The sequence below is a fragment of the Colletotrichum karsti genome (genome assembly GCF_011947395.1).
Source record: "Colletotrichum karsti strain CkLH20 chromosome Unknown Scaffold15, whole genome shotgun sequence".
Taxonomy (NCBI): Eukaryota; Fungi; Ascomycota; class Sordariomycetes; order Glomerellales; family Glomerellaceae; genus Colletotrichum; species Colletotrichum karsti.
In genome coordinates, this window is record NW_024065915.1 from 668,516 (window position 1) to 693,332 (window position 24,817).

General features: G+C 54.9%; 6 protein-coding genes across 6 annotated transcripts; 4 read left to right on the top strand and 2 right to left on the bottom strand.

Annotated features, from left to right (window-relative positions):
- Positions 1-1,474: 1,474 nt before the first annotated feature.
- CkaCkLH20_05434 (ACC synthase) lies at positions 1,475-2,737 on the top strand (the record flags this gene model as incomplete). The annotated part of the gene is made up of 1 exon (XM_038888153.1): positions 1,475-2,737. The coding sequence occupies one exon, from the start codon at positions 1,475-1,477 to the stop codon at positions 2,735-2,737; it is 1,263 nt and encodes a 420-aa protein (XP_038746629.1).
- Positions 2,738-2,934: 197 nt separating this feature from the next.
- On the bottom strand, positions 2,935-4,158 carry CkaCkLH20_05435 (cell wall glycosyl hydrolase; the record flags this gene model as incomplete). Its single annotated transcript, XM_038888154.1, has 1 exon — positions 2,935-4,158. One exon carries the CDS (start codon positions 4,156-4,158, stop codon positions 2,935-2,937), a length of 1,224 nt encoding a protein of 407 aa, XP_038746630.1.
- A 2,328-nt stretch (positions 4,159-6,486) lies between these two features.
- Positions 6,487-8,307, bottom strand: CkaCkLH20_05436 (F-box domain-containing protein; the record flags this gene model as incomplete). The annotated part of the gene is made up of 2 exons (XM_038888155.1): positions 6,487-6,599; positions 6,786-8,307. The coding sequence occupies 2 exons, from the start codon at positions 8,305-8,307 to the stop codon at positions 6,487-6,489; spliced, it is 1,635 nt and encodes a 544-aa protein (XP_038746631.1).
- Positions 8,308-9,782: 1,475 nt separating this feature from the next.
- Positions 9,783-15,117, top strand: CkaCkLH20_05437 (uncharacterized protein; the record flags this gene model as incomplete). The annotated part of the gene is made up of 5 exons (XM_038888156.1): positions 9,783-10,649; positions 10,715-11,995; positions 12,099-12,217; positions 12,926-13,122; positions 13,196-15,117. 5 exons carry the CDS (start codon positions 9,783-9,785, stop codon positions 15,115-15,117), a joined length of 4,386 nt encoding a protein of 1,461 aa, XP_038746632.1.
- Positions 15,118-15,533: 416 nt separating this feature from the next.
- On the top strand, positions 15,534-16,643 carry CkaCkLH20_05438 (o-succinylbenzoate synthase; the record flags this gene model as incomplete). Its single annotated transcript, XM_038888157.1, has 1 exon — positions 15,534-16,643. One exon carries the CDS (start codon positions 15,534-15,536, stop codon positions 16,641-16,643), a length of 1,110 nt encoding a protein of 369 aa, XP_038746633.1.
- Positions 16,644-21,160: 4,517 nt separating this feature from the next.
- CkaCkLH20_05439 (uncharacterized protein) lies at positions 21,161-21,899 on the top strand (the record flags this gene model as incomplete). The annotated part of the gene is made up of 2 exons (XM_038888158.1): positions 21,161-21,714; positions 21,776-21,899. The coding sequence occupies 2 exons, from the start codon at positions 21,161-21,163 to the stop codon at positions 21,897-21,899; spliced, it is 678 nt and encodes a 225-aa protein (XP_038746634.1).
- Positions 21,900-24,817: the final 2,918 nt, after the last annotated feature.

A 24,817-nucleotide genomic window follows, 5' to 3' on the forward strand; every position in this document is an offset into this window, starting at 1 on the left:
GAAGGTCCCTTGGGAACACCAAGGTCCACTCTGAAAACAGCTGGCCAAGCCAGGCTTCATCTCGGCCGATTAGCCCTATGTTCCCAGCAGGCCTCTAGCCATCCATCAGGCACCGCGGGCCTTGGATGGGGCAAAGGAAAATGGACAAAGATAGCTGTTCGCGATTTCAACGCCATGTGGGTGCCAGATATGTCGGCTACTTCCGAGGTAGGTAGGCTAGGCAGAAGTTCCGGGAGGGTTTTGTTAAGTGCAGGATCGTGAACTAGAACGAGAATCTGTCGGCGTCGCCGGGGCGAGTCAAGGTAGGAAACCGGCCACCCATGTGGCTTTACCGATGTCGCCGACATCTATTGCGATCCATTGGCACAAGAGAGCGACGAGCCACGGTGCTCTTGTTGAGATCGCTACAAGATAGAAGATTTCTTTCTCGTAGGACATCCAGACAACAACTATTCGAATGTCTTGATTGCGATTTTACACAGGAGCAGACGCCGGGTCATGCGACAAGTGGCCTATCTGGACCCTGGATTCATCCTTCCAAGGCAGGGTTCACGACGAAAAGACAAAGTCTAATCACATACAACAGCAGGAGAAGCACCGAGCTCATTAAGCTTCAAGTTTAGCTCGACAGCTTATCGACGGTGGATGTAACCATGCTGCCTGGGATCGGGCCGCCTTGTGGGTCGAATTCCACGGAGGTGGTCTCCGTCTGACTCCAGCGATCAGGGGCACCCCCCGCGGCTCAATCTGGGCCGATATGGGATACGAGTCTGGGTTAGACGCGAGCGAGCAATTAATTGAATTGATTGATTCGTCTTGAGAAGCTGTGAAGTCAATTCTTTAATGTTGGGAGATGTCCGCTAGAAATCGCCACCTTGCACCACGGAATCAGTATATCTAACCTCTGCAGACTTTATTCATTTATTCCTAAAGCAGACTATCGCAGATAACAACCTATGGGCAACCTTATTTATGCATATATACACGCATCAATCATTATGAATCGTAGGCCGTTCTAGAATGACGAGAGCGGCGAGCACCGGCTGCGGATTTCGGCTCCGATCCAAAGGCACCGGAAGCGCCCCACAAAGCCGGCCCGTGTACGCGGACAGCCACGGGCTCCAATGGCTCCGTGCTTTCGCGGAACCTTTGGAGAAACCGGCTCCGGTATCCTGATTGTCGGGAACCTCGATAAGTCGTGGTTCAGACAGCAATATCAAGGACAACAAAACACTGCAGAATTCCCACCATGAGCGCATTTGCGCAAATTGACTCATTGGCCTATCCAGGCCGTAAAGGTTCCCATTCGATTACCCCCCGCGATCGGCCGCGCCCTTCCCGTAATACTACTACACAATGAACGTCATCTCTCATCCTTCACAAAAGAATCCTCACACCTTAAACCCAAGCCACTAAAACGTTCAACGTCCAACAAACACAAACCCCCCGTTCCACAAACGACCAAAACGCCACAATGCTCTCCCCGCGCGCCCAAAAAACGTCCTCCGCCCTCTCCCGCCCGTGGCGCTTCGCCCCGACCCAGACCTACACCCCCTCCAACCCCTCCGGCCTCATCTCCTTCGCCTCCGCCCAGAACAACCTCATGCTCCCCTCCGTCGCCGCCCTCGCCGCCCGCGTGCCCCTCCCCGCCGACGTCTTCTCCTACTCCTACAGCACCGCCGGCGGCCCCCGCCTCCGAGCCGCCCTCGCCGCCCACCTCAACCTGACCTTCCGCCCGCACGCCCCGCTCACCAGCGCCGACGTCCACGTCGCGAGCGGCGCGACCGCCGTGCAGCACATCCTCGCCTTCGCGCTCGCCTCGCCGGGCGACGGGATCCTCGTGAGCAGGCCCGTGTACGGGCGCTTCGAGCTGGACTTCGGCAACGAGATGGGCGTCGAGGTCGTGTACGCGGACACCACGCCGCGGAACTGCTTCTCGCCGGACGTGGTCGGCGCGTTCGAGGAGGCCGTGAGGGAGGCCGCGTGGAGGGGCGTCGAGGTCAGGGCCGTCATGATCGTGAACCCGAGCAACCCGCTGGGCCGGTGCTACCCGCGCGAGACGCTCGTCAAGATCATGGAGTTCTGCGGGCGCCGCGGGATCCACCTGATCAGCGACGAGGTCTACGGGCTCTCTGTCTTCTCGGACGCCCTCGAGCCGTTCACGTCGGTGCTGTCGATCGACCCGGCGGGCGTCATCGATCCGGACCTGGTGCACGTGGAGTACGGGCTCGCCAAGGACTTCGCGTCGTCCGGGCTGCGGCTGGGGGCGCTGGTGTCGCGGAACAGGGCGCTGCACGACGCCTTTGCGAGCGTGGTGCGGTTTCACAGTCCTGCCGGCCCGTCGGTTGCGCTTGCCGCGGCCATGTTTGAGGATCGGGAGTGGCATGACGAGTTCATCGCGCTGTCGAGGCGGGAGATCGCGAAGGCTTATGAGTTTGTGACGGGGAGGCTGAGGGAGTTGAAGGTGATGTATCTCGAGGCGAACGCGGGCTTCTTTGTGTATATCGACTTATCGCCTTGGTTGCCGCCGGCGGACTTTGGGTCGGCCCAGGAGAGGGAGTTTGCCTTGGCCGAGAGGTTGTTGGCGAAGGGCGTGTTTTTGCACCCGGGAGAGGAGCATTGTCTCGAGCCTGGGTGGTTTCGGCTTGTATACACCCAAACAGAGGATGTTGTTGGGGAGGGAGTTAAGAGGATTGGTGAGGCCTTGAAAACTGTGCCTTGGAAGGTCACAGCTTAAGGCTGTCAAGAGCATCATCACGCAGTACAGGATATGAAGTAACGAATCTATGTTCATGTAAATGAGCGAAAAATGTACAACGCCCCCGGGCAAGGGATTAAGAAATTAAACAATAAGTCATGTACATGCAAGCCGGCCGTGACTTTTCTTCTTCTCGAATGTTCATGGGCTCGCCCTCGGTCCTCATTTTCCATCGTCTAGTAGTACTTGTTCATGCGGCGGTTGAACTGGCGCTGGCGGGGCTTGCCGTGGTGGCGGGGGCCCTGGGGCTGGCGGCCGGGGATCTTGGTCTGGTTGTACGTCTCCCACTCGTAGGAGGCGAACATGAAGGGGCCGACGCCCTTGTAGTCGTTGGCGGCGAGGGGCACGCCGGTGTAGTACTCGAAGCTGGCGTCGCTGTTGAGGGAGCCGACCTCGACGGTGCCCTCCCAGTTGACGGTGCCGTTGGCGTTCTCGGTGACGAAGTCGGTGAGCTTCTGGTAGCCCTTGGCGGCGGGGGTGAAGTACTTGGTCTCGGGGATGAGGCCGAGCTTGATGCCCTTGAGCCAGGCGAAGACGAAGAGGGCGGAGGCGGAGGACTCGATGTAGTTGGCGGGGTTGCCGACGTACTGGGGGTCCATGATGAGGTACCAGCCGCCGGACTTGTCCTGGGCGTTCTTCAGGCCGTCGGCGAGGGTGACGAAGTAGTTGGTGAGCTTCTCGATGCCGGGGTGGCCCTTGGGCAGGAGCTGGATGACCTCGAGGAGGGCGACGGCGTACCAGCCGACGGCGCGGGACCAGATGAGAGGGGAGGCGCCGTTGACCTGGTTGGCCCAGACGGCGGTCTTGGTCTCGTCGAAGCCGTGGTAGAGCAGGTTGAGGGTGCTGTTGCGGGTGCGGCGGTCGATGATGTCGAACTGGTTGACGATGTCGTCCCAGGCGGTGGCGTTGTTCTTGTCGAACAGGCTGGTGTACTTGGCGTAGAAGGTGTCGGCCATGAAGATGCCGTCCAGCCACATCTGGTGGTCGTAGATGGGGTGGCGGTGGACGAAGCCGCCCTCGTCGGTACGGGGGTGGTGGCTCAGCTCCTCGTGGATGATCTTGGCGGCGGTCTTGTACTTGGCCTCGCCGGTGCGCTCGTACCACCAGAGGATGTTGTTGCCGATGCGGTACTCGTCGAGGGAGTAGGCGGAGGGCTTCCAGTTGGTGATGCTGCCGTTGGCGAGGACGACGCGCTCGTCGATGCGGCTGCGGTACCAGTCGGCGAGGGACTCGTTCTTGGTCAGCTCGTAGGCGGCCTCGAAGCCGTCGTAGAGGACGGCCTTGGTGTAGTGGTAGGGCTTCTTGTTGTCGATCTCGTGCTGGGTGAACGAGTCGGCGGTCCAGGCCAGGTAGGGGCCGGCGGCCGCGGCGGCGGTGGCGAAGAAAAGAACGGACTTCATGTTGATTGTCTCAAAGAGTGACTGTGTCGAGCGAGGTCGAGACTGGGTGAGTTGAGACTGAGATTGAGTGACGGCAGCGTGAGGAACCGAAGCTGAGTCGCCAAGCTGAGCCAAGTTTGGTGGCTGCTGGGGGAGCTCGTCTTTATATCGAGATCGGAACCAAGCCGGTTCGGCAGCGCCATTGTGTTGGCTGCTCGAGGGACCCGCGGGAGGGTCGGGGTGATTAGGGACGACGGTGGGGGTTCGAATTGCCAAGTTCGCCTTAATTCATTGTCAATGATCGACTCGCGAGCGAGCGAGAAAATGAGCATGGCCAGATGGAGATGCGACGTCGAGGGGTCTGCGCAAAAGGTTGCGGGCACGGGGGTCATCGACCGGGGTGGTGAACAAGATCCAGGAACCGGTGGCTCCATCGCGACCATGTCGGTGATTGTACCATGCGGCTATCAACTGGGCGTTGCTTAACGGTCGGTAATTGTTTGGCCGCCAAGTATCGTCGCATTGGTTCCCTGATGGTCATCTCCGCCCATGGCAGCCGGAGGATGGAAAAATAAGGTCCGGAGCCAGTCGTGGACGATGGCTTCGTTGAGGCTCCCCGCCGCGACCTCTTGGCAGCGTCTTGGCACGCCGCAGGAAGATGAACCAGGCCATCGACAGCGACGGCGACAGCAACATCCCCAGCCGGCTCGTAGTAAGCACACCTTTCTTGATCAGTTTAAACTTATGGGCCCTCTGCCGCAGGTAAAGGCCAACGAGAGTCGCGAGAGATTCTGTAATTCGCCTGTCGGGGGCCACACGCGGCGTAATGTGGGCAATGGCCGCAACTGTGCCTGCGAGATGCGTATTCGCCTCTCCCCCTTCATCTCGAGAACTGCTTTCCCATGGGCTCGAGCCTGCAGGAAACGAAGAAACGGCCCCACGTGGAATGCGACTCCGACGGCCCTCGTCTGATTTTATCGAGCTTTTGCGGTCGTTAGATTCTCTGTTGGGGCCATGATTGACGGCCGCTGGACGGGGAACCGGGCGTGGAGGCGCGCCGAGCCGGACAAACTACTCAGTCGAGAGAGAAATCGTCCTGCATCGGGTCGAATCCCGCCAACAACAAGACGGCTTGCGAGAGCAAACTCTGGGATCTGGCTGGCTGCAGACATGCCTGGTGATTAGCGGTATTGCGCAATCTGAAGCCTATTTGCACGGGGACTCCTGTAATCAATGGAACCTGCAAATCTGGAACGGGTTCGTATCGATGACCCCAAACGAGCCCGAATGAATGACCTTGTCGTTGTTGGTGGCAAAAGGGGGACGTTGAAATAAAAACCATGACCGTTGAAGGACGTCGTAAAGCTGAGACGAAGGCCGATCGTCAACGGGCGCGGGCATCCGAACGACAGAGGTCATCGTTGACATGGGAGGTCTTGGCCCCCGACGCGATGCGACTTTGACCGGTTGATTCCGAGAGAACAGACAGAACAGTTTCTCCGCATGAACATCATTCTAGGGCGTGTTTCATGATGAAAAGCAATTGTCGATGTTGATTCGGGGGGGTTGCCAAGACGCCTGTTGATGTTCTGGCTGGGCTGAGCCACGGAGCGAGCCAGGGAGTGAAGGAGGGCGCCGCAAAAGCAGCGGCAGCGAGAGAGTCAGCCGCTGAAAATCATTGATCCACCAAACGGAGCATTGCTTTTGAGACCCGACGAGTCAAATGGTCGTCGTAGATCATAACGGTGCTGATATTCTGCAAGTTGACAGTTGAATCGTTTCTTCTGCTCGGATATCGGGCCGTGAGAGTGACGATGAATTAAGGTGTTGATGGACGAGCCGTCGAAACCTTGTGTTTGGTGAAGGGTGACCATGTCGTGTTTGCTGAGAAAGCCAAAAGGGAGATTTTCGCCCTCTTTTTCCCATTCTCTGAAATTATTTCTCCCTCTTTTTTTTTTCTCTCAGGAAAACCTCCGCTGGAGCAGCCCGTTGACTGGCTGATTCAGCAACCCATCTAATAGTGGGTATCTCCTAATTTGGGTTACCTAAGGTAGGTAGTGGATCATATCGTCAACGTGGGGCGCTGCCGCCTGAAGGTCGGACGGTGGCCCAAGCTCCAGAGACAGTCACACTGGACTCCGGAGAAGTTGTTTGCTCTCACAGATGCTTCATCAGAGGTGAAGGCTTGGTTTCGGCGATAGCATATGGCTGATGGTATTCTCCAAGATTTGGACGGCATGTCGCCTCATCCGACGATATCAAGAACGCAATCAACGCTGAAGTGAACACGATGATGATTGTGGTGGTGGTGATCGGCTTTATTCGTATCTCGTTCTCTAACCCGAAGCCTCAGAACATCATGGGGTCGATCCCGTACGTGTCAATCATGAGCATGTCCTCCAACTCGTCAAACGCGTCTATCACTTCATCTGGATAGTAGCCGTGCATCATCATAAACTCTTCTAGTGAGTCGTCAGGTCAGCGATTATCCTTCTTCACTCGTCGTCATCTTCATCTTCGTCTTCTAGCAGGGGCGCATTAGAGCTGAGTAACACAAGGGTAGAGGCGTAGACAAGAAACAGCCAAGAAAACTGCGGGAAAGGGCAACGTAGGGGAACCGTCGAAACAGCCGAAATAAAACAACTTACCATCCTCATCCGGCCCAGAGTCGTACATTTCGTCGTCGTCATCTTCGTCGTCCTCCTCCTCCTCGTCCGTCTCCGGCGGCGTATCCATCTTGATACGAGTAGTCAGGGCGCCGACGTAGTGCTTCCAGTCAATGCCCGTGTACGATTCCATCGTCAACTTCTTGTCGGGTGCGTCCTTGGGGTGGAACCAAACGTGGCTGTTAACCATGTACGAACCGGGCGCCTTGAAAGAGCGCTGGTTGGGTAAGCCGATCATGATGTGTTCCAGATCCAGGCCCGGGATCTCGCAAAGGCTCTTCAGCATCTTGCTCCACAAGTTGACCTTGTACCTGGCGCTTTGGTCCGACTGATCGACTGCGTTCGTGTGTACGGGTTGGTTGGCGAGGGTGACCCTGTACAGCTCGAGACTTTTGAGCGTGGGTGCAAACTTGCGGACGACCTGGACGAGGTCTTTGTGGTTAAGGTCACAGAAGCCCAGGTTCAGCTCTCTCAGATAAGGAAAGACCGGGGGAGGTGGGGGGGCAAGCAGGCCGGTCGTGGTGTTGGCCGGATGAGGTGCCGATGGAGCTTTGGGGGCAGGTGTGGCCAGCCAGTTGAGAAGCTTCTCAGCACTCCCTCGTCCGTTATAAAAGTTGAGGCGGAGATGCTCCAAGTTGGTCATGTAGCCCAAGAATTGGCGCAAGAGGTAATCGTGGCTGGTATCCTGCCCGTTTGGTTTCCCGGGGATGCTCACAGTACGGGTGGGGCCGATGGCAGCGTTGACGACCAGGATGAGAGTCTTGATACCCTCGAGGACGGGTAGAACCTTGGGCTTAAGGTACTTGGTGAAGAGGTTGAAGGCATCGTCGTCGGGGACGCGCTGCTGTCTGCGCAGCATCTCGAACGTGCTTGGGCGGGCGCCAGCATTGCCAAGAGCGGTGAAGAGGGTGATCATGACTTTGTTGGCGTATTCTTGGGCATGCTCGGAATGCATGGGACTCATGAGGTCGATGCCCGTCTCTTTTTGGATGGTGGTGGCTCCATAACTAGCCCAAGTAGCACCGGGGCCGTCGCGACCGGCACGCTCGCGAGAGTGATAGTCGCGTATGCCGACTGTCTTGAGATTCTTAAGGTTCTGGAAAGCCTCGGTGAGCATGACGACGTCCTGGCCGCTGCTGACGAGAGTGCGGTGGTCGGCATAGGCCTTGCGGTATGCGTTCTGCTCGGCGGTGTGGTGTGGCCGAAAGGGCTGGATCTGGAAGTAGTTGAGGCCAATGATGACATGGTCAAGGCAATCACTCAGACGCGACTTGCTGATGTCGACGAGGGCTTGTAAGCTGTCCTCGGTGAGCATGAACTGGCGCTTGGTGAAGAATTCCCTCATGAAGGTGTTGAACATGGACTGCTCGATGGATTTGCATGTCAGGCGCAGATTGCCCAGCTCGGGGGTGGTCAGATGCGACGATATGCGTAGAAGAACCTCGACGGGCACTTTGCTGAAGGGGGTGACGGCATCGGGGTCTGGGGTCGCGGCGGACGGCATCGTGACCGTCGCTGGCGGCGAAGGTTGGGACATGGCCAAGAGTGATGTGAAGTGTCGGTGGGAACCTGGAAGTGACGATGGGAGGCAGCGGGGCCAAGGAGCTATGACATGAATTGGATGACAAGAAAGATGAGATGAAGACAGACGGGGAGGGAAACCGAGGGCGTTGGAGAGAATGGAAACAAGAAGAAACGCCAGGAAGTGGGATGAAGGACGGAAACCACCAAGGACAACAAGAAGGGCAAGAACGGTTAGAAAGGTCTGAGGGGATACCAACAGAGGTAGTTGGGTTGTTTGTTGGTGGTGATTGGCCGGGTGGCGCGTGCTTCCCAAAGTTTACCTAGGCAGAGGCAGGCAGCACGGAGGTTGGAGATGGAGCTGGAGCTGGAGCGGGGACGTCGTCTCTGGAGAGTGTCTTCCTTGACAATTGAGGTCGGTCGTGACAGGATAACATGGCCAGCTAAGAGAGAGAAAATGACGATGGAGATGATCTTCAGCCTCGCCACAGCCAATCGATTGCATGCTCCTGCCTAGAGGTGGTCAAAATCACGGGTGGTCGCAGTCGAGGGAAAGTGCGACCAACAGTGGGTGGGTCTTCTGATTGGCTCGCATTGTCTTACGGCCCGGTGTTTTAAGGCAAGACCTACCTGCCTATGGAACTAGAAGTAGCACCCTTACACCGCGGCAGTCTCCGTTGTCTGCTGTTTCTTAATGTGTGAATGCTTGCCTATTGACCTGATTTACAGAAGATTCGTATAAAATTATATCTCTCCACGTCTAACAAAATCAATTAAAACATAAATCACCTCTACATCTTTAGAGATCAACCTGTCCGCTCTTCTGAGTTGCGTTTGTTGATAAGGAGCTTGGGCCAACTTGTGAGACTAACATCGTCATTGCTTCTCAGACTGGGGAGGGAGCTACCTGAGGTGGTATTCCTCCATCTGCTGCAGCATTATCTGCAAGGCAAAGTAGATGCACAGCATTTGATCTCCATTTTCTTGTGGTACTCATGCAATTATCGTCCAGGCAGGAAGGACCACAAGAAGACGTGCCTGCCCACGTGAACACGCGACAGACGCACCTTGGGTGGTGGAAATGGCTCGTGCGCCAGGCACCAACGCCGCTGGTGCCTGCTGTCCCATGTTGGTCGGTGCCGCAAGGTGCTGAAAACGTGCAAGTGGCCTTGGGGGTCGCGCTTTCCTTCGCTACCGTCCAGGGGTGAAGGGTAGGGAAAGTACCTTCCTGCTGTTGTTGGTATCGGCTCATACCTTCCCAAGGAAAAAGAAAAAGAAATAAAACATATTCCATCACTGCCGTCAATCTCTTCTCCCATTCTTCTTTCTTCATTGTTCCGGTTCATCTTCAGTATCGCGACATCAATTGACGTCAATTAAGTATTATCATTACTCCTTCCACAACCCTCGAGCTCGAGTCACTCTTTCTCCCGTGTCCCTTCTCCGCACCCGCCCACAATGCCCCCCAGGAGATCGGGCAGAGCTGCTGCTGCTGCAGCGGCCACCCCAGCAGCACCAGCACCGAAGGCGCAACCCCTCGACGGCGCTGTCGTGGCCATCAGCGGCACCTTTGATCAGAAACGGGCTGAGCTCGAGTCTTTTTTGACGTCACTGGGTGCGACCAACGCAAAGTCAATCACCAAGAAGACGACCCATCTCATCACCACCCAGGAAGACTTTGACGCCAAGACGACAAAGGTCGCGTCTGCTCAGAAGAACAACATCCATATCGTCAGCTTGGAGTGGGCCCAGGAGTGCGAGTCCAAAGGCTCCAAAGTTCCCGAGGATGACTACGCCATAGGCAGTGGTAGCCAATCCAAGATGTCACAGCCTCCGCCCCCTGCTGCAGTCGCTGCCGCAGCCAACGCGCCTGCAGCACCAGCGAAAGCTGGAGCTGGAGCTGCTGCTGCTTCCCAGAACGCCTCTCAGACGCAGCCCGCCGCCACCAAAGCCAACGGATCGCGCAAGCGTACCAAGGCTGCCGCCCAGTCTGATAATGAGAGCGACGCGCCTCCTGAGCCCAAGAAGAAGAAGGCTGCCGCTGCTGCTACCATTGGCAAGGGAAAACGCGCTGCCGCCGCCGCTGCCGCCGCGTCTCCCGACGATGACGATGACAAGACCGTCGTGAAGAAGGAGGAAGATGCCCCTGTCAAGAAGCCCTCTAGCGATGGCCAGGTCGCCAAGTCCAAGAACCTAGTGATTCCGCTTGACGAGGGTTGCAAGGTTCAAGGCACTGTCTACATTGCGCCCGACGGCGTCATTTACGATGCTTCCCTCAACCAGACCAACGCGTCAAACAACAACAATAAGTTCTATCGCATTCAGGTATGGTCTCCTCTGCTTCGGTCTCTGCCATGTGGCCCTCCCGACTGTTTGACTAACGCTTACAGCTCATTCAAATGGGATCCTTCTTCAAGACATGGACCCGCTGGGGCAGAGTTGGTGATTCCGGTCAGAACGCAGTCCTCGGCAATGGATCCTTGGATGATGCCCTCAAGCAATTCGACAAGAAATTCAAGGACAAGAGTGGCTATTCCTGGGCCGACCGCGGCAAGGACCCCAAACCCTCAAAGTACGCTTTTGTCGAGCGCAGCTACGAGCCGGATTCTGAGGACGACGATGACGCCGACGACGTTGTCAAGGCCGACGAGGAGGCTCCTGAGAAGAAGAAGGCAGAGGCAAAGAAGTGCACGCTTCCCAAGCCTGTCGAAGAGCTTATGGGTCTCATCTTCAACATGGGATACTTCGCCTCGGCAATGTCCTCCATGGATTACGACGCTAACAAGCTACCCCTTGGTAAACTCAGCAAAGGCACAATCCTGCGCGGTTTCCAGACCCTCAAAAATCTGAGTGAGCTGCTTGGTGATCCCTCGCTTGCCGATACCAAGTACTCCACGACCTTTGCTGCTGCCATCGAGCAACTCTCGAACCAGTTTTATAGCCTGATCCCTCACGCATTCGGCCGGCGTCGTCCTCCCATCATCAGCACCAACGACATGCTGAAGAAGGAGCTTGACCTCCTCGACAGCTTGTCAGACATGAAGGTTGCGTCCGACCTTATGAAGGTCGACCGCAAGCTCAGTGACGTTCATCCTGCCGATACTCAGTACCGCACTCTCGGCATGAACGAGATGACTCCTCTTGAGCATAAGAGTACAGAGTTCGACCTTCTCTCGCGCTATTTGACCGGCTCCAAAGGTTCGACTCACCATGTCAACTACAAGGTGCAGCAAATCTTCCGCATCGAGCGCAACGGCGAGCTGGAACGCTTCCAGAAGAACAAGATGCCCAAAGTCAAGTCCGATCGTCGACTGCTCTGGCACGGTTCCAGAGTCACAAACTTTGGCGGTATCCTCAGCCAAGGTCTTCGCATCGCGCCGCCCGAGGCCCCCGTTACCGGATACATGTTCGGCAAGGGTATCTATCTGGCAGATATGTCGTCCAAGTCGGCCAACTACTGCAACTCACACAGCTCTGGCGGCGAGGCACTCCTGTTGCTCTGTGAGGCCGAACTGGGTGACCCCATTCAGAAGCTCACCAACGCAAGCTACAACGCAGGTGACAGTGCCAAGGCCGGCGGCATGCTGTCCACTTGGGGTCAAGGCCGTACAGGCCCGAGCAAGTGGATGGACGCTAGCTGCGTTGACCCATCCCTCCAAGGCATCCAGATGGTCAGTATTGTCCATTCCCCGTCACTCTGATCAACCATGGGCCCGATCGGTTCCAATGGCGTCTTCCCCCAAGCCACACAGAACATAGCTGACATCTTTCTAGCCCGACACAACGGTGACTCCTGGAGACACTGGCATCCAGAGTGCAGGTCTCTTCTACAATGAGTTCATCGTGTACGATGTGGCACAGGTCCGGCTCCGATACCTGTTCCGGGTCAAAATGTAAGACGGCGGCGCTCTTGCACACAAAATGTGATGGATTGTTTCGGATAATTGCAATATCGTTGAGGGAGTATTTCAAACAGTAGATGAAAGTACGGAGCAGTAAGTCCTGGAGGGCGCTAGAGATTCCCTGAGGTAAGATGTTTCATTCTCTGGGTTGAAGGAAAATGGCACACGGCGTTATAGTGTACAACTAACATAAGGACAATTGACTTGCTATTATCTCATGCTTAAGATGTTCATCTGTGATGACCTGTGAGACGCCGTGATGATTGGCGAAGGCTTCACAGCAACCGGCACATTCCCCATGGCATCTGCCTCGCTGTCCAATCTTGTCACCTCTCTTTTCTCCCAATCAAGGTACCCCGCTCTCCCCAGCTGACTTTTGGGGCTAACGCAGCTGAGACCGACGAGCATGTCACCTGCGGTTCCGAGAAATTGCCGATTTGATCCAAGCAAGTTCAGCCGCACTCGAAAATCACGCGAGGATCGCCTTCATCTCCTCACACCGCCGTCCTCTGCAAGCTTGACCTCAGTCACAGGTATGGGATCCCAAGCTTCAGCAATGATGAAGGCGCCTGTGGTCACCGAGACCCAAACTCGGCCTGGACCACAAGAATTCAAGCCCGTTCGTCTTAGTCTTCTCTTAGAATGGTGTGAGCGAGTGGAAGCAGATCCCCAACTGTTTCACCAAGGCTGCAAAAAGAGCGTAGAGGACGAAGAGTTTCTTCGAAAGGAGGTCGAAGACGGCTGTCCGTTCTGCACACTGCTTTACGAAGCCAAGTGGAAGCTGTACGGCGGATATCTTCTGGCAGGTAGCAAGCTCAACTGGTGGTCGTTTCCTCGCATCATTGAGCAGGTTCGGGATGATGTCGGGAACGCGATTCACTTCTGCATTTCTGACGGTGGGTGAAGACTTCTTTCTCCCCATCACATTGTTTCCATGCCTTCATACAGGATGCTGAATTCGAGATCTAGAGGAAATGCGTCAGCGTCTGCGCCCTTTCCGTAACTTGCAACTCGGCACGGGGGAACCGACTACCCCTAAGGTGATACCACGCAACACCTCGTCACAGGAGACCCTGAACACCATCAATCAGTGGCTCCACGAGTGCACGTCTAGCCATCCTCTATGCGGCGAAGACGTCGAAGTTCCTTTACCAAAGAGGGTCATCTCCATTGGACCATCAGATTCCGAAGTTCGCTTGCTAGAAACCAACGGCGCCGAGGGAAAATACGCGTGTCTGAGTCACCCTTGGGGAAAGAAGCCCCTGGTACGCACACTCAAAGACAACTTCTCCAAGTTCACGACGGGCATCCAGCTATCCTCACTCCCGCCCACATTCCGCGACGCCATCGACTTCACCCGCCGCCTCGGCCTGCAGTACATCTGGATCGACTCCCTCTGCATCATCCAAGACGACCCGCTCGACTGGCAAATCGAGGCCGCGCAGATGGCCGCCATCTACACCAACGCCCACGTCACCCTCGCCGCCTCCAAGGCCTCCGACTCCAGCCGCGGCCTCTACACCTCGCCCCTTGACCCGCCGCACCACGCCCGGCAGCTCTCGCTCGTCAACGACGTCAACGACGCGGACGTCCGCCTGCACGCCTGCTCGGAGCTCGTGCACGTCGGCGACTTCAAGAAGTTCTTCCCCATCACGACGCGCGCCTGGGTCTACCAGGAACGCCTCCTCTCCGCTAGGGTGGTGCACTTCGCCGGGTCCGAGGTGAACTGGGAGTGTCGGTCGGCGCTGACGTGCGAGTGCGGCGGGATCTCGGCGGCGGTCGTGCCTGAGAAGATTCAGTTCGCGGGAAGCCTGGCTGATTTGAAGGGGAAGTTCAAGGCGGTTGAGAAGTCGCAGGGGTCGGAGGCGGACGGTCGAGGATCGGCGACTCCGGATTACACCAGGTTTTCTACGGCTCTGCTGCAGACGCCGAATTGGACGGAGAGCATCAAGACGTGGAGGCACATGGTGCAGCAGTATTGCAAGCTTGACCTGACGTTCCGGAAAGATACGTTTCCGGCTCTTGCCGGCGTCGCGAAGGTATGGAACCCGGACTACAAGGGCCAGTACCTTGCAGGACTCTGGTTGGAGACGTTGCACTTGGATCTCCTGTGGCTCGTCTACCTCCCCGAGCGGCGAGCCGAGACGTGGAGGGCTCCGACGTGGTCTTGGGCGTCCGTCGACTACCACAAGCCTGACCAGTTAATCCGGTTCGACTCGGACTCCGACACCCTGAACACGGGGAAGGGAAGCTGGTTTACGCAGGGCAGAACGGGAAGCGAGGACTATGCGGGCGTGGCGGAGGTCTTGGAGGCTGTTTGCGTCCCTGCTGGTGTTGACCCCTGTGGAGAGCTGAGTTCTGCTCATCTGCTGCTGTCGACGTACGCTATGCCTGGTGTCTTGATCAGGTGGCCTGGAGTGCTCAAGAATTGGGGTTCAAGTCCCATCTGGCTTGTTGTCGGAGACTTGTGGGTTCCCCAAGGGGGTCAACATGATCGAGGATTCCAGCCGGATGCGCCCATCAATGATGATAATTCGGCCTGGGCGATGCCTGTTGCCGTCATCCGCGTAACGGACTTTGGTCTCAAGACGGGCAGGTGTCCCGAGATGGCCTGTCTTGTTATTCGACTTAAAGAGGTACAGGAAACACCGGGTGAGATCGAGTATGAACGCTTGGGTTACGTTCGATTTGTAGAGCACGGTTTTTCTCCAAGTCCTCTTGCTGGGGTAGAGTGCCCAGACACGACTTCGAGCGTGAAGGATTTCCTTACCATGTACCAACAAACCACCCAGACGATGGGAAATATGAGGTCGAGTATGGGCAAGTCGGAGCTGGAATGGCTCAAAACCCTTTTCGAATTGAGGGGACGACAGGAGGTCAAGCTCGTGTAGTGAGATATTGTACAAGATTTACCCAACAGCGTAAAGATCTCAGACTTGCACGGGAAATTAGAGAGTGAGCAATATCTCATAAAAACCTACACCAGAAATGTGTACTGTATGTAGTGTTAAACCGGACACTTCATGGTCCCGGCACGGGATCGGCTGGGACGCAACTCCGGGCCTCCGGACTTCCGGTCACCTGACCCGGCTCCTCGACGTACGGAGCCGATGTTCCCCTATGCCGTGTTGTAACACGGCCAAGCACGTCTGCTGCCCGATCCAAGGGAAGCTATAATTATGATGCGGAGGCGGCATTTCAGCCATGCAAGTGGCATCCATCCTCAGTAAACAGACAAGAAGAGAATATCTCCAAAGCATCCTTAGTCATCCTACACCACATCCAGCCCGTCATTCTTAGAGTCATCATGGAGATCCAAGACATCACAGTATACACATACGATGCCAACTACAGTTTTGGCACTTACACAATGTCCGGAGGCCGCTCCGCGACCGGTCAGCCATCCATCGTCGTCCGAATCCGCACCAAGGACGGCATCGAGGGCTGGGCGGAGACAGCGCCGCTCGACAGCAACTACCTACCGAGCTCCTTCACAGGAGAACTTGCCGCGCTCAAAGAACTGGGACCGCACGTTCTCGGCCTGGACCCCAGATCACCAGCAGCCATCAACGTCGTCATGGACCGTATCATGATGGGCGGCACGGCCGCCAAGGCCGTGATTGACATCGCTTGCTGGGACATCCTCGGCAAAGCAGTCGGGCTTCCCACCTCAACCCTTCTCGGCGGGTGTCTCACCGAGAGTCCACCAGCTTTCGCGGTCATCCCGGTTGAAGACCCCGAAGCCGCCGTCAAGCAGGCCCTGGAAGAAGTCACCAAGGGCCTCACGGCTCTCCAGCTCAAAGTCGGCGATAACCCCCTCAGCGACGCCCGTCGCGTCCGCGCCATCCGCGAAGCTGTCCCCGAGACCGTCCAAGTCTGGGCCGACGCCAACGCCGGCTGGAACCTCGAGCAAGCGTTGACCTTCGCCCGCGCCCTGGGCCAGGACGTCGCCGTGCAGCTCGAGCAGCCGTGCCGCGCGCTCTCCGACTGCGCCGAGTTCGGCAGGCGCACGGGGATACCCGTCGTCCTGGACGAGAGCGCCGTGACGATGGCCGACCTCGTCGCGGGGCACGCGGCGGGGGTCACGGGTGTGAATATCAAGTCGTCTCGCGTCGGGGGGTTTACCAAGGCGCGCGCGATGCGTGATGCGGCCGTGGCGCTTGATGTGGTGGTCGTCGTTGATGATCCGTGGGGCGGCGCGTTGACGACGGCGCAGAACTTGCAGATTGCGGCGTCCACGCGCCCGGATCGGTTGAGGGCTGTGGATTTGTTTGCGGAGTGGACGAAGCCGTTGGTCGCGCCTGAGGTTCCTAGGATGCAGTCGAACGGTAGGGTTAGTCGGACGACTGCTCCGGGAAACGGGGTCGGGGAGGTTGATATGGGTGTGCTTGGAGAGCCTTTGTTTCAGATTGCTTGATGAGGCCTGTGTAACGTTAGCTCCCTGAATACTTGAGCGTTTAGAAAGATAGTCTACAAGCCGAAGATATTTATTGAATCACGGTATACCGACACGAACTTCTCATCCTCGACGCAATCTTCTATCAGCACCCAAACATAAAGCTGGCGTGGCCTATAGTCGACATCGAGTAGGTAGGATAAGAAGCCTCAATAGCCAGCAAACTCAAGCCTGAAAAGTCTGCTAAATACCTAGGTATCTATCCTATTTATCTAGGTACCGTAGTATGCTTCAGCTGTAGTTGGGGTCTCGACAGGGTGTCAGCCTACCTACTGGTCCCATGACCATTCGATCAAGGGTCGTTACGGCCGGTAAGGACTCAGCAAACGCTGACGTGTCACCGCTGAGACCTCATGCCAAGGTATTTACTATTTGATCCGCTGAATGCCTCAGCTGGGGGTCTTTGATCGCAGGTTTGGTACCGCGTCATTACTGTCTTACTTGGTTGGCTTTCGATGAGTGAAAGGCAGAGGCTGTGCTGGGGAAAATCCCAATGTTTGCTGTAGATTGATAAGATTGATCAACAGCCAATCATTTCCCGGGGCGCCGTGATCGTGATGCCTCAGCACAGCCACAGCTGAGTTGCCTTGTTTGGCGAGTGGAAGCTGAATACGGGATGCCTCGTCATTCGTTCGGCTGCGTTATTGCGCCAAGGGGCCAGTCACAGTCGTTTAAAAGCGTGAAAGGTCCTTCTGTCTCTTTCACACTTCCTTCCGTTGTCAGCTGGAATCGCGGTTCATACTTTAGAAAGTGGCAAATCTTAGCCTTCCACCTATTTCTGCAGCGAATATCTGAAACTTACTCAAATCACCCAATCATCATCGCTTCATCATGAATCAGTCAACGGACTATTTGGTCACCAATTCGAACCGTACTTGCGTAAAGCTTGAGGAAACGGCAGATCCCGATGTTACTGGGCTTGGGGTATGGATGTCACACGTTGATTGGCTTCAAGCCCGGGCCTAAGATTCTGTCCTAACTCCCGTCAGGTTGTTACTTCCTTCATGGTCTCTATCACCTTCAACCTTTTTGCCATTATTGTGGCCTACTTTTGCCGATGGCTTCCCGAGTCCCGATACAGTCGGATCGACAATGCATTCGCCCGTAAAATACAGTCTTTTATTTCATGTTTCAACTTTTCTGGGCCCCTGTCGTCTCAGGAAAGCGAGGCTCAAGTTCGACACCGCAATCTAAAGAAAGACAAAAGAAAACGAGCCTTTGAGTCCTTCATGCTAGCCATGAGCGATCAACAGCTGATAACAGGAGTGGCCCTCATAATCACGACGACGTTTATGACGTTCAACGATAAGCTGAGCGAAAAGTTCTCAGTATATTCTTTTCAGATCGCGACCAGGCTCGGATACTTTTCTTGCATCACTCATCTTTGCACTATTTCTCTGCTTCACGAACATTTTGACACCAGCAAGCGCTTGAGAAACTTCCGAGTCATACTCGTGGCTATACTGCTTGTTCTCTTGATCATATGTATGGTTATCTCTGACTCCGTTACTTTCCGATTCAACCGTCACATCTCGGTCAAATGCGCGAGAGAGAACTTCCGCTTCGTCGACCCGGAGAGACCGGGTTATGTCTGGTTCTCTGACGAAGTGGTCGTGATCTTCAATCTGGTGGTGCTCATTCTCGTTATTCTTCTGGGCTATCTGAGACGCTTTCTCGAGTTATACTGCAGACCTGCTCGCACTGACTATCACTACTGGCCTCGGCAGTCTCTGCGTGTATTTTTTGGTCAAAAATGGGAGGAAGCTTATGAGAGAGTGAGCCCCGGAATCGCAACGTCGTTGAGAAAACTTCGAAGTTGTGGATTCCGTCGGAAAGACCATAAACGAAACATCAAGCCTTGGGTTTTAGCCATCGAAATCTGGGTTGAGACCATCTCCACCAGCCTTCTTTGGGACATCGTCTGGTTGTCTTTTTACTTCACCTTCGGCATGGCCAACTTCTGGAATTTCTACCTCGATGCAGACGTGGAGCCTAATATGGAGCCGAACTTTGGTCAAGTTGTTCCCTTGATCCTCGTCTGTCTTCCATTTTTGTCTGCATGGGAGGCTTTCTCAGGCAAGTATCATTGTGACCGATCGATTGCTCAGCTTTGCATTGAAGACGTCTAGCTAATGCCATCTTACCAGCCACATTAACAACAGATACGCCATATTCAATACCCAACCCACAGAACTCCGACAGACCTTTCGACTACACGCAGCCAGATGGACTTGAACTGCCTGAAAGAGCTATGGACCACTCTACTCGTAGATCCCGAGAGCCATCAGAGTCACCACATCGCGGCGACGGAGCCAACGCTCGTCTGCTGCAAGGCAGTTCAGCTCGATCGCAAAACGGTATCAGAACTCAAACTGAGAACGAAGAAGACGAGGGGGGGATTCTGGAAGTGGCAAGAGACCTTCAGATGCCACTCAAGTGGTTCAAAATTTGCACGACTCTGTACTGGTTTGGGCTGATGGTGTGGGCTCTCATGTTCGCAGGTGTGATTCCTGGACATGGAGCATTCTACGTCTCCATTATAGCATGTCTTATTTTCGCCGGGTTTGCTATGGCTAGTGCCGCTGCTTGGTTCAAGGCCGCATTTGATGTCCTTTTTGAGGGTTTCTCATTTACCAATTTGTGTAGTTGTCTGCGACGATGACATCGGCTTTTTCAGTAAAGACGGCCCACATGACGACTAAATGTTTTGTATCAAATAATAGCAGTTGGTACTTCCCGAACTCAGGACGGCGGTTGGCTTTGCTGTACCTAAACGACATCGTTGAGTGAGAAGTTTTTGTCATCTTGAAGCAAAAGCGGGTTCCGAGCCCATCATGACTTCAGAAAACATCTGATTTTCAATGGAAGACTCTTCAAACCGGATGCCCAGGAGAGTGTACACGATACTGCCTTTTTCCAGAATTCGTAATCGCTGTCCAAGCGGGGTGGATGGTGTCCACGAGCTGAACTTGCGATGAACCCATGAGTCTCCTAACTCCCGACGACAACAGCAATGAGATGACGACGCAAAACAAAACAAAAGTCCAATTGGAAGACACCAAGTGAGAGAATTATGATGTCTAGTTGTGCCGATCAGCCGTTGTTCGAGAAAACCTACAAGTCTCGTTGAGGGCTTCGTCATCACCACAGCCGCAGTCGATCACCATATAACAAGTGAGTTAATAGTTAGCAAAGTAAACGGCAACCACAGCCGTAACGATCCAATCGTGGCCATCACAAAAGTGGTTCTTCCAAGCGGATGTCACTGTGCGTAGGGCTTCCCGCTAAGGCATTCTGTCAAAATCGGCCGGGGGAGATTGGAAGCATAATTTTTAGAGCGCAGCTTTACTACTGCGGTTATTCTCTGTGGACTCGTCGTCACTCGATCTGGCAAGTCCTCCGGTCTCAGAGTCCCTTTGAGGGCAACCCGCCGCGAACATTTGGGTAAAGTACGCAACTAAACCCGCGTCCATCGAGGGGTTCCCGGGCCACGGAATGGCAGAAAGGGTCAGAGTTCCCCCTTTCCGGCTCAAGGGGCTTCGGGAGCTATTTTCGTATGTGGGGGTGGGGAAATAGACATCGGGAGCCGCAAAGCTTGGGAGGATGAACGGCAGGGATATCCTAGCACGGGAAGTCCACCGCGGACCGTCTTCCTCCTGCGCCACGGGGGTTGGCAGACCAGCAGGACCTGTTCCGAGATCGCGGTTCATGCGTTTCTCGCTGATTTGTTGTGAAATCAGATGTTGGTTTGTTGACTGCCGCACAGGATACCCATCGCTCGTTCCGCATCAATGACAGCACTGGCTTGGCTGCCAGATGGATATCCCAGCCAGGGGCTCGGTTTTGCCCCAGTAATATTGAATCTGCTACGAAGACTTTGAATTCTTTCCTAATTGGCGCTTCTAGAGACGAGATGGAGGTACCGAAAAAGAGTTGTTTAACAGCTTTTACACATCGATTCGGATGAACCCTGGGAAACGTGCCCACATCAACGGGCTCAGTCCCTCAATTCCCCGGGAGTGTGGACATCTAGAACTATGCCGAACCGCCACATATCAGATGATAGAACCCATCTTATCGGTAACCCCTGGCGGATCATGACGAAAGCCGCACGTCTACAGGGTAGCATCCGGGATCGTGGCCCAGTCACCAACATGGTGTTCCGGGAGGAGGCTGAGTGTCGAGCCGCTTCGACGTCGTCGTAAGCATCTTGCAAGTTGAGTTGACAGAGTTGAACGTGGACCAACAACACATCATCTGTGAACTGAGTGTCTTTCAGGAGAACTCATCTGCAACATAAAAGGCAACCTTTTCCACCTCCAATCCCAACTTTCATTCAGCTCATCACCAGCACACTCAAGCATCAATCAACTATCCAACACTTCGCTCTTCAGCACTAACACACTCTCTCTCTCTCTCACTCATCTTTCAAACAACTTTCAAGTTTCTTCAAACTTCCACCACCACCAACCTTCAAAATGCAGTTCACCATCGCTACCATCATCGCCTTCGCCGCCGCCGCCCAGGCCGGCCCCCTCGCCCGCCGCGACCAGTGCAACGTCGCCCCCTCCGCCGCCTCCAGCGCCAACGTCGCTCCCTTCTCCCAGCCCACCGCCGCCACCGCCGACGCCTGCCAGAAGCTCTGTGAGGCCGACGCCTCTTGCCAGGCCTTCGTCTTCGGCCTCCCCGAGTCCGGCAACACCCCTCTCTGCTGGCTCTACAACGTTCCCGCCGCCCAGATCCCCACCCAGTCCAACGCCAACCTGAAGGTCTTCGACAAGGCCTGCACCGGCGTCCCTACCGCCGCTCCCACCCAGGCCGACAACGGCTCCAACAACAACAACGGCGGCCAGACCGACGCCAACAACGGCCAGGCCCAGAACCAGGACCAGCAGCCCAAGAAGCGCAACGTCTGCGGCGCCGCTCCCACCGGCCCGGCCACCAGCGCCCCTACTCCCCTCCTCACCCGCGAGGACATCACCACCCAGGACGCCTGCCTCGCTCTCTGCAAGCAGACCTCCGGCTGCCAGGCGTAAGTCCAGCCCTTGATCCAAGATCAGCCTCGAGAAACACATGACTAACACACATCGCAGTATCGAGTTCGGCAAGCCCTCCGCCAACGAGCCCGTCCAGTGCCTCCTCTTCAACGTCCCCTCTTCCCAGCTCCCCGCTCCCACCGACGGCCAGACCTTCGTCGCCTTCGACACCGCTTGCTAAATGCATCAACGGCATCCGAAGCCCCGTCTCGGCTCGGGCTCTGAGTTCGCGACGACGAGAACGAGTCTGACGGCGCTTCTCCGATCACCCACCACCCGAACGAAGCTGGATCAACATGCGCGACTAGTTCGGGTCTTGGGGGGTTGTACATCACTTTTTCTTTCCATATGTCCTTTCCTTTGGTCACGGGAAAACGTCTCTCTTTTACTGTCTTGATTTCCTAGAATAGGGCCAAGAGCCCAAGTGTGGTTTATAGATTTACAAATTGAAGCTGGAGTGCGCTCAAATATGTGGTCCATCCTGATATCGGTGACTTGAAACATTTTAACGCCAGAGAAATAAGCCTCAGGTTCTGTCTAATTTAACAATAAATCCCAACTTGTCCGAAATCTGGTGAAGATATGAGGCTGGGCCCGCTCGATATCTAGCATCTCGACTTTCGAGAACTCAGTCGACCCGTGACTTACGAGAGCCCGGCATTAAGAATAACACTGAATATTGACCGTCTCATTATATGCCCTATCCAATCAAAGGCAAATTACTAAACACGGGTCGCCAATAAACATCTGTGTACTACACCGGTCCGAATGACTTTCAAGCCTGGTAAGTCATATTGCAGACACTGAAGCAGAAGGTGCTCCTCAGCAGGTCCTATTACCGGGTCGGCAGAGATCATGCCGGGGGGAATCTCGAGATTCTGAACATTGGCCAGCCAAGCATACTGTGGTCTATAGTCCCGACTGGAACGGGCGGCAATGACGGCGCCCGAAAAGTGAACGTAATCAACTTCCCAGCTGATACGCATAGTGTCCCGGCCCGAACACACGCAGCCATAGAGCGACGGGGTCGCTGACCATTCCGAGGCCGTGGGAAAGGTCGTCCTGGACCACGTAGGGAACCAGAACCTGGGGCGAAGGTTGCAGGCGATCTTCCTCGAGAGGTGGTTGATGGACGTGTCGATTGAGCGAAAGTACTGCAAAGTTGGGTATTGAAAATGGCCGACGTGGCACGCGTGGAAGTCCGCTTTGCTGATTGTTAACGGTAAAGGACACGGCTCCTCGCAGCACCCGCAGCCGAGTTTCCGGCCGAGGTACAAGAATTCTTCGTCCGAGGTGCGCCATACGTCCGAGGCGAAGTAATAGCAACGTGGCTCGAGATAGAATTCTTCCCAAATCAGGGCCTGAATCTCTACTGGGAGTTGCAGGAACCTGGGAAACCGTTCAACTAGCGCCGGGTTGGTGCCGTAGCCTTCGCGGGGTTGAGCGAATTCCATGATTTCCGGTCGTGGGTTATGATTGTGGCGAGAAATGCGAAGAAGGATGGTTGGAAAGGTTACATGTATTTTGAAAACAGAGTGGACATGAATTAGGTAAACTTCTTAAGCTTCTTTGGAGCAATGGCGACGGTGTAACGACACTCACACAAAGAGGAAATGGCGAGTGGGAAGTCGGAAGTGGGTGGTTAATATATGTCTCTGCAGAGCCTTAACGGAGATTAGTTGGGACCCGGATGATGTTCCAAGTCTCGAAACCAGACTCACAGCAAACTTTGTCTCATAGAACGTTTAAATAAGAAACACCGTGATGGGTCAATAACGGGCTGCTAATCATCTGTCTGGCTGGTATTAAGCTAAATCAGCAGCTTCGATACCGCAGCGGCAAAATTGGCTCAGACGAGGGTGTCCTCCATGATGCGAGATTTAATCGATACATATAGCACGTACGTACCGCATGAATTTCTCGGAGGGATCCCATCCCAAGTGCATTTGATCTTGCATGTAAAAATCAAAGAACCAGCGGGATTGTTCTGACTCGAAAATCAAGTCCATGGCCTGCCTCGTCGACTTTTCGCAGGGCATCTGGCAAATCTCCGGCACGTACTCACCTCATGCCATCTCCGTGGCCTATTCAGGTCTAAATACGAAAGAGACGGTGACGAATGACAGAAAATGACCTTGATGGAAGGATGAAACTCACATTTACCAAGGCTGGCAAACCTACACTATTGCCGTGACATGCCTCTTTCTGGGGACACTGGAGAAGCAACACACTCGTCGCAACGTCCGAATTCCAGATCAAGAGGAAAGCAACCTCCACTCTTTGAAGATTGCTAAATGGGAGAGGGATCTGTCATTTATATGCGCACTTGGCCTCTTCCCGTAGTCATACTCAACAGCTATATAGCGTACGACGAGTCCAAGCGGGTGTACACATCGACTCAACCAAAGAAGAGTTCGGCACTGATGCGAAGATATAAGTCCTGAGATGCGTGCGAGGGTAGGGTCTCTCTAGCTGTGCGTGCATTCTCGGCTTTGGAACTCATGTCTCAATTACCTGCACGGCCGACCATGAATGAAAGATGCAATACCGCAGGCTACATGTATATAGCTGACCACGAGGCCAACTATCACGGGTAGGTGCGTCACGACCTCCTTAGCGCAGGACTATCGTTTTGCCACAGATCACACTTCCCAGTATTCCTCGTCTCTGTCTGGGACTTATTCAAACCCAAATACGGTGAGAAAACCATTGCATCTCTTGCTCATCGCAATGCTGCATGCGTGGGATAAGGTAGCATGCACTTAGTGTATGGTGACAATCAGAGATGTCACAAAACCTCGACCTTAGTGCCAGTGCTGCAATACCAGACAGGGATGCTGCCAGGCTTGAAGGTACGACGAGTATTACTGAGATTCAATAGTCAACACTACATCCTTCCTGTACGAACATGCATCACTCGGTGCACAATATTACGAAAAGCATGATGTGATGATCAACTCAAATATATTTCTCGCCTGAGCACATGGCATCGCGAGGTATTGAATAACTAGAAATTCCACGAGCACCACCTGTCATGGCCCGTATTGAAGCCATGCAAATCCTCCTTTTAAGCTTCCGTGCACCATCTGCACTGCTTGA